Source organism: Diuraphis noxia, unplaced genomic scaffold (genome assembly GCF_037042655.1).
Source record: "Diuraphis noxia isolate RWA-SAM2 unplaced genomic scaffold, SU_Dnox_SAM2 contig0002, whole genome shotgun sequence".
NCBI lineage: Eukaryota > Metazoa > Arthropoda > Insecta > Hemiptera > Aphididae > Diuraphis > Diuraphis noxia.
The window spans coordinates 61246045-61254747 of record NW_028301712.1 but is presented as its reverse complement, the minus strand read 5'-3'; the positions used below and the strand labels follow the sequence as shown (position 1 = coordinate 61254747).

At 27.1% G+C, this 8703-nt stretch overlaps 1 protein-coding gene across 1 annotated transcript; it reads left to right on the top strand.

Annotated features, from left to right (window-relative positions):
• The first annotated feature begins 405 nt into the window (after positions 1 to 405).
• On the top strand, positions 406 to 8021 carry Dhx15 (DEAH-box helicase 15). Its single transcript, XM_015511575.2, has 14 exons — positions 406 to 744; positions 1536 to 1625; positions 1713 to 1853; positions 1930 to 2106; positions 2173 to 2374; positions 2453 to 2629; positions 2691 to 2945; positions 3001 to 3113; positions 3404 to 3549; positions 3615 to 3806; positions 6851 to 6973; positions 7044 to 7234; positions 7507 to 7669; positions 7737 to 8021. The coding sequence occupies exons 1-14, from the start codon at positions 692 to 694 to the stop codon at positions 7862 to 7864; spliced, it is 2151 nt and encodes a 716-aa protein (XP_015367061.1). The 5' UTR covers positions 406 to 691; the 3' UTR covers positions 7865 to 8021.
• Positions 8022 to 8703: the final 682 nt, after the last annotated feature.

Below are 8703 nucleotides of genomic sequence, written 5' to 3'. Positions count from 1 at the left end.
GTTAAACAATGTGAAAACAATTCGGCTCACATATAGTGATTTTCTATGGAAAAAAGGACAAAAAATACTCATTAATGAATTTAAAAAAAAATGTTCTATACATTTTAAATTATTTATTATGACTTATGAGCCATGGATCACAGTGCTCTTAAAAAGTGCTTGTGTGTGGTCGTAGTGCACCGCGATGTATAGTTTGGGAACCACTGCCCTAAACTTATCTGAAAATGTTTTTAAAACAGTGTGACCCGTTTTCGCGATGCGGGATGACGCTCGATACCCGGCGACATCCACGAGTTGTTTACATTTCACATTGTTACCAACTATCGCCACTTCACCTCCCGTCATGGACAGACCTATTATCTCTTAACTCTTCGGTGTAAATTGTCCTGATGTTAGCGCCTTAGCGGTGAACATTTTACCGATCTCGCACTTATTTTCCAGTTTCCTTATTCCTTGTAGTTTGCACTCTTTACTCATATTTTACTTGTTTTGTGTGTAATATTTTGATTATCGTCGTTTTTCGTTAGTCCTTTACACTTAACATTTTTACGTAAATAAATGAACTGTTTTGACGCGATTTCCAAACATTATATCAGAAGTAGGCGTGCATGAGCTTGCCGTTCTGCGAGTAACGAGTTCCATTTTTTCAATATCACGTGCACGAAGATTACACCACACGAACGCCACCATCATGTCTAAACGACGTCTTGATATAATTGATCCATACATCACTAAAAACAAAAAGTAAATATAATTATGGTTATCGTGTATATAAGATATTGTTTATTATAATTATAAAGTAACTTCTTAACAGTAAATTTGTAAATTACTGTTCTGATGATACTTTTTCAAATGCTCAATGGCTCTGGTTTATCTACCCGAACCGAATCTGGTATTAATATTTCACTTGTAGAGTTATTCACATATTAGGATGGTTGTCGATGATGATATTGAGTAATTTAAAAGTTATAAAAACATGTTTGTTTTTTCATTTATATTTGGTTCCCATGTTTTTATTACAGTACTTACTTATTATCCTGTGGTTAATATATTTCATGCGTGTTCATGTACGTTCATGTATGTATCTTCCTATGTAAAATTAATATCTGTCTATTTACTAAAATTTATTTTTAATCTAGATCAGCAGTTTAGTTGAATTGTATTCTAATCCAAAGCAATGGTACATAAAAACAAAAATTTGACCAAACTATATAAATAATTAAAATATTACGATTACATAATATACTTATTACACACACACACACACACGCACATATATATTTTTATACATACTATACACACACATACATTGTATGCACTATTTATCGTAATACATTAATTACTTTGGTAGGTACTTATCATATTTATATTAACTATCAATCTCCAAATAAAATGTTGTTATTTTCTTGGGTATTATTGATATTGAATAATAAAAATATTAAATTAAGCTGTTTACTGCATGATATACAAATATGTATACAAGATGTATAAAATAATATAGTTAAATATTTTATTTATCATGATTTTTTTTTCAGGGCTGAAGGAGGAGGACAAATTTATATGAAACCTAGTTCTTCTACTCAATTACAGACAAATCCTTACACTAATTTACCATTTACTCCTAAGTAAGTTAGCTAGGAAATTTTTAGCTTAAAATTTTAAATATGATCTTATTCTATATTAACACTTATAATTATGATTTGAACGTTTAGGTATTTTGAACTTCATAAGAAACGGATACAATTACCTGTATTTGAGTACAAAGATGAGTTTATGAGTCTTTTAAAAAATAATCAATGTATTGTCCTAGTTGGTGAAACTGGTTCAGGAAAAACTACTCAAATACCACAATGGTATAAAAATTGATCATAAATTTTGTATTTTTCATTTAAGTATATCTATTTCTTACTAACCCAATCAATATATTAGGTGTGTAGAATATTCATCAGTTTGTGGCCGCAAAGGTGTTGCATGTACTCAACCTCGAAGAGTAGCTGCTATGTCTGTAGCACAGAGAGTTTCAGAAGAAATGGATGTTTGCCTTGGGGCTGAAGTTGGTTACAGTATACGTTTTGAAGATTGTTCTTCATCTAGAACACTTTTAAAGTAATGAAACTTAATCAACTTATTGAATAATTAACTATAAATGTAAGCTTGTTTACATTTGTATAGATACATGACGGATGGTATGTTGCTCCGTGAAGGCATGTCTGATCCTATGTTAGAAACATATCAAGTAATTCTTTTAGACGAAGCTCATGAGAGAACTTTAGCTACAGACATTTTAATGGGTGTTCTTAAAGAAGTTATTAAACAGAGAAAAGATCTTAAATTAGTTATTATGTCTGCTACGCTAGATGCTGGAAAATTTCAAGTAAATAATTTATCTACTATATTTTTTATTATTTGCATATTCTGTTTCGTTTATTTATTCAAACTTGTTTTATTTTAGCAATATTTCGATAATGCCCCACTTATGAATGTTCCTGGTCGTACGTTCCCTGTAGAAATATTTTATACTCCAGAACCAGAACGAGATTATTTAGAAGCAGCAATTCGTACAGTTATTCAAATCCATATGTGTGAAGAAGTTGCTGGGGATATTTTACTATTTCTTACAGGACAAGAAGTAATGTTTAATTTTTTTAAGATATAATATTTATACTAGTGTATGAATAACTTTGTTTTAGGAAATTGAAGAAGCTTGCAAAAGAATAAAAAAAGAAATTGACAATTTAGGTCCAGATGTTGGTGAATTAAAATGTATTCCATTATATTCTACTCTACCTCCAAATTTGCAACAAAGAATTTTTGAGACGGCTCCACCAAATAAGGCAAATGGAGCTATAGGACGTAAAGTAGTAGTTTCCACAAATATTGCTGAAACATCTTTAACTATTGATGGAGTTGTATTTGTCATAGATCCTGGATTTGCTAAACAAAAAGTAATATTTAACAAATGAGACGTATAATAATGTACTAAAATATATTTTTTAATAGGTATATAATCCTCGTATCCGTGTTGAGTCATTGCTTGTATCTCCTATTAGTAAAGCTTCTGCTCAACAAAGAGCTGGTCGTGCGGGTCGAACAAGAGCAGGAAAGTGTTTTAGGTAAATGGATTTATGTTATAAAATATTAGTTACAATAGATTTAATGTAAATTACCAACATCTCAAAATGTAATAAGTAGCTTATTAATTTGACACATGATGGCGTGTAATAATTAAATATAATTATCCAATTTAACAATATTTTCAGAAGATAGACTCAGAAAGTTTTTTATTTTACTTAAGTATAATATTGGTTAAAAACTACATATATTTGTAAATTGCATTGTATCTATTTTTTTTTTTTAAATTAAATTGTTAAATACTATAACAATCATTTTATCTTTAACATAGGTTATATACCGAAAAAGCTTACAAAAATGAAATGCAAGAAAATACATATCCTGAAATATTGCGTTCAAATTTAGGTTCAGTAGTGTTACAACTAAAGAAATTGGGTATTGATGACTTAGTACATTTTGATTTTATGGATCCTCCAGGTAACTGTCACTTATTAATACTAATAATTTATTGAATTACATAACTATTAATTTTAAAATTATAGCACCAGAAACATTAATGAGAGCTTTAGAGTTACTTAACTATTTATCTGCTTTGGATGATGATGGCAACCTTACAGATTTGGGCAATATTATGGCTGAGTTTCCTTTAGATCCACAATTAGCAAAGATGTTGATTGCTTCATGTTCACTTAGTTGCTCTAATGAAATTCTTTCAATAACAGCTATGTTGTCAGGTTAGTTAATTTTATAATCGAAAAATATTTAATTAAAATTGATATGCTTTTCCAGTTGATCTCTATTTTTATACTTGGGTAAAAAATTAATCAGTAACTGATTATTTACAATTTAAGTGATTATACATTTACAATAGATTCATTGAGAATTGATTCGTTTTAAGTTTTGAAGTAATAAGTATGTTAATTAATAACTGTTCATAAGTAATATATGTTGTATTAGTATATATTATTATTTTGTATAGATAGACTTCAAAATTCTGTCAGTACCTTGTGTTTTTTTCATTGCATTTTGATTTATTACGCATTTACATTTTCTTAAGTATTCCATTTCTTTTATGTGTATTAAATTATTTGTGGTCATAAAACTTGATTTGTTTACTACTCAGTTATAAATTCAAACAAATATTGTTTAAACTTTTTGGATATCTTACATCTCTGGTGTCTTAACAATTTATTAGATGTGTTTAATGTGAATGACACCAATTACGATAATTGTTATACCTTTTTTGCAATTAAATGTACTTAAGATTATAGGCAGTACTGCACAAAGCATGATATAATCAGTGTTACAATTTAAATATTCATTTTTTGTTCAAATTATTAGTAATATTTCATACTTGCCTAAAAGTTGCTTCCCCATATTTTTAATTTTTATGATTTTTTTTTATCCAATTTTATTCTTTAATTTTTTTAATTTTCCCATGTTCTAAGAGGACACCACACCCGTATTTGTTATCTCAGTCTTACAAACACGTTACATAACAAATTTATGCTCAGCAGTTCATGTAGTCTGTAAGCTTAAAAATTAGAGTGAATAGACCTATTATGAAACTTTGATGGTATGAACATTATTTGTGCTTTGTTGGAAGTATTTTTACAATAATCCAGTTTTAAGTGAGTTATACGTGTATACTAAATCGTAAAAAATAAAAATGCTCATAACGCACTTAATAACTGAATTATCAAAAAAGTGCTTCCAACAAAACATGGATAATATTCTTACCATAAAGTTTCATAATACCCTATTCACTTTAATTTTCAAGCTATCGGAGTAAAACGTGAACTGCCGAGTTTAAATTTGCTATGTTACGCGTTTTTAAGACTGAGATAACAAATACGGGTGTTGCGTCCTCTTAATGGAACAAGTTAACACAAATTTGTTAATTATATTCAATTTACTTAAATTTTACATTTTATAAAAAATTGCTTAAGTTGTGAATACTGTACAATTTATATTACTTTACAATTTTCTAGTAATATATAACTTTTTTCAGATAATTCTATCATATTACTTTCTAAAGTTGTATTTGATATAAAATTTATTAACATTCATTCTAAAAAAATAAAAAAATTTATGTTTTTACCAATCACAGATAAAACCAGACAAAATTATTGTTGACACGTGTAGACACACATAATATACTTCCATACATATTACAATATGTTATAGTTTTTATTATATTTAAATATTTTTTATCACATACATTTTTCATAACAATGGGTTTAAGAAGTTTTAAATTTTAAATTGTGTTTTTATGGGATTTAAATACATTTTTAAAGTTTTTTATGGCATTTTTTAAAAGCATTTAGTCATATGTTTTAGGCCATTTATCTTATATGTTATGGCATTATAGTCCGTTCCCTAGTTATAACTTATATAACTCATCATTTTTCAACATCATTTTAAGTAAGGCTATTGGGTACCGATCCTATGCGTGATCTACGACATTGTACGTGATATTGATTAATACCTTGAAAAAAATATGATTTAAATTGTGCAATGTATTGAAATATTTATTTAATAGAGTTTAAGTTAAGTATACAAATAGTTATAAATGGTATTAACTTTGCATATTTTCTAAAAAAAATATTTTACCAGAATTGAAATGGCATCATTATTTTTGTAACTGCCTACATCAGTGTTTCTCAAGCTTTTTGATATCATGGAACACCAAATAATAATATTTTTTTCATGCCGAACTCCATTGAAAATTGTCTCCAAAAGTACCGTCTGCCGTCGGTCTCTCTTTTGGGATTTTAAACTTTCAAGGAACCCGCAAGTGATCTTCGGAACACAGGTTAAGAAACACTAGCCGACTAGCCTATATTATGCTACACCATTTCTAAAAATCCCAGAATATTACAGTTTTACCATACATTTTTAATAATTGGTTATTTTGATGGTTAAATATTTATTTATGTAACTGTTTTGATTTGTAAATTTATATGGTACTAATTCATCACTATGAATAGTTGTTATAATCAAATTAGACAGTGTCTCATAAAGACATTCTTTAAATTAATATCTATCGTGTATGACATTTTCCAAATTAATAATTATTACCTGAATGAACAAAAATGTTAAACCTAAGAAAAAATCCTCAATACTACTCTGAGCATTATGTTTTCTAAACTGTTAAAAAAAAATTTATTAATATCATAATTTATCCGCATCATCTCAAAGTTGAAAATGTAATATAAATTAAAGAAAAATTAAGCAAAAAAACTAATACATTTCAAATCTTCATAAAAGGCATACATAGCATAACTTAACTAAATTTTAAATTAACCACCCAAATAAAGAAGCAAATGCTTAATATCCTGCAACCTGTTATTACTAAAATTTGTCAACATTTTTTTATTACAATAAGTTTAAATTTTCCTATCATGGTCTAAAATTAATTTTACTCTAATTTTAATTTGTTATTCCTTTTATGTATCCTATTTGGTACATTTCAACATTTTTTAGATTATCAATATTTTCTATTACATTAGAAATTGGCACGACTTTTTAGTAATATTATTTATTTATGCTTAATATATTTTCTACATTAGCAAAAAACTTAATATTTAGTATATAACATATTTATCTAATCATTTCTTTCAATTTATTTTTCAAAAAAACATAATGCCAAAGTGTAATGGTAGGGTTTTAACATAAGGTTAGTTACATAGGTGTTTGTTGCTGGTTATTAAATGAGGTACAATGGCCTTATCCGGGCATACCCGTCTGGCCTGCCTCCCCTGATTGTCTTGTTTAGTCCCACAATGTTTTGTTCGACCATCTGAAGCAAAGAAAGCATCCGACGACTCAAAAATGAGGTTTGCCCACATCGATGGGGATCATCTTACCTTACTCAATATCTATCATGCATTTAAACAAAGTAAGTTAAATTTAAATTCAAACTTAAACTTATAATATTATGATACTAAATTTTAATCATTTTATATTAGATAATGAAGATCCCCAGTGGTGCTATGATAATTTTATTAACTATCGATCATTAAAGTCTGGTGATAACGTTCGTCAGCAATTATCTCGAATCATGGACCGATTCAATTTAAAACGAACATCTACAGAGTTTACCTCCAAGGATTATTATTTAAATATTCGTAAATCTCTAACTACAGGATTCTTTATGCAGGTAAGATATTTTAGTTATTCTTTACTAGTTAAGTGAGTATAATTTTTTTTGAGTACTTAAGCAATTTTTACGTGATAATTCAAAACTGTTTGAATATGTATTTTAAAATTGCCCACTTACGCTGAAATTGCTGAGTTATATTAATGATTTGTTGTCTAAGTATATAGATGGTATGAAAAAAATTGAATATTTGAGAAATATTGGATTCCAAAATATTTATAATTTAAATTATGATTATAAATCTTTTAATAATTACCTGTCTAACTTTTAAGGTTGCACATTTAGAGCGGACTGGACATTATTTAACAATAAAAGACAATCAGACAGTCCAGTTGCATCCCTCAACAGTGTTAGGTCATAAACCTGAATGGGTCATTTATAATGAGTTTGTATTAACCACCAAAAATTACATAAGGACTGTTAGTGAAGTAAAACGTAAGTGTTTGATAAAATTAACAAAATTGTTAGCTATGTTATACTAATTGTTGACTGTTTTTTTAAGCTGAATGGTTACTCAAATATGCTCCACAATATTATGATCTACAAAATTTCCCACAGTGTGAAGCTAAAAGACAATTGGAAATCATTCAAGCTAAGCTAGATACCAAACAATGGCAAGAAGGATATTAATATTTTCATTTTATTATGTCCATTATTGAAAAAATTATAATATGTAATGTTTCTTTTAATAAAGAAATACTTTTTCTCTATTCCAATACAATTGATGAAATTTTAATTTTAATAAAACAGTCATACATTTAATATGTATGGAACATTTTAATTTGTACTTTATAGAACAAATATTTTCTGATTGTAATTTATAAAATTGATTTATTTTCAGTATAAATATCATATAATAATAACAATAAAAAGGAGTACTGTAAATAAAGGTTGATTTAATTTAAATAAATAATAAACTGCCTTATAAATTACATATTTTTATAATTGTTATAAATTATAATTATAGATTAGAAAAGTAAAATTTCTTTTATCACTCAAATTAAAATTGTAAAAACATAAGTTTTATTTATACTGAGTAATAGTAGTTACTTTATTAGATATTCATAATAATAAAATTAATGTATCAATAATATTAATCATTAATTTTCATTAAATTTTATTTGTAAAATATAAAATGATAGGAAACCTACTTAAATTTAATAATGACATAAAATTTATATTTATTTGTGTAATACATGTTTATACATAATATATTCATGCATACTATAAATACCTGCATTTGTATAAAGTGTTATAGAGGTGCTTATAACAATTTTGATTATGTTTTTTTTTTCTTTTTTAGCACTAAAATTAAAAACTCTAACCTGTAGACATACTTGGTACCATAGGCGTGCGCAGGCCTCTTTGTCAAGGTATTTAAAAAACTGCCACTGGCATGCCCTGAAAGTTATTCTAAGCATGTTAAATTTTGATAATTTATATACCTACATGCAACAATACACAAATAT

Coding starts and splice junctions, on each gene's coding strand:
- Dhx15 (XM_015511575.2), top strand. CDS start 692: ATGTCTAAACGACGTCTTGATATAATTGATCCATACATCACTAAAAAC. Junction 1,626..1,712: donor AATTTACCATTTACTCCTAA/GTAAGTTAGCTA, acceptor TTGAACGTTTAG/GTATTTTGAACTTCATAAGA. Junction 7,235..7,506: donor CTACAGGATTCTTTATGCAG/GTAAGATATTTT, acceptor CTAACTTTTAAG/GTTGCACATTTAGAGCGGAC.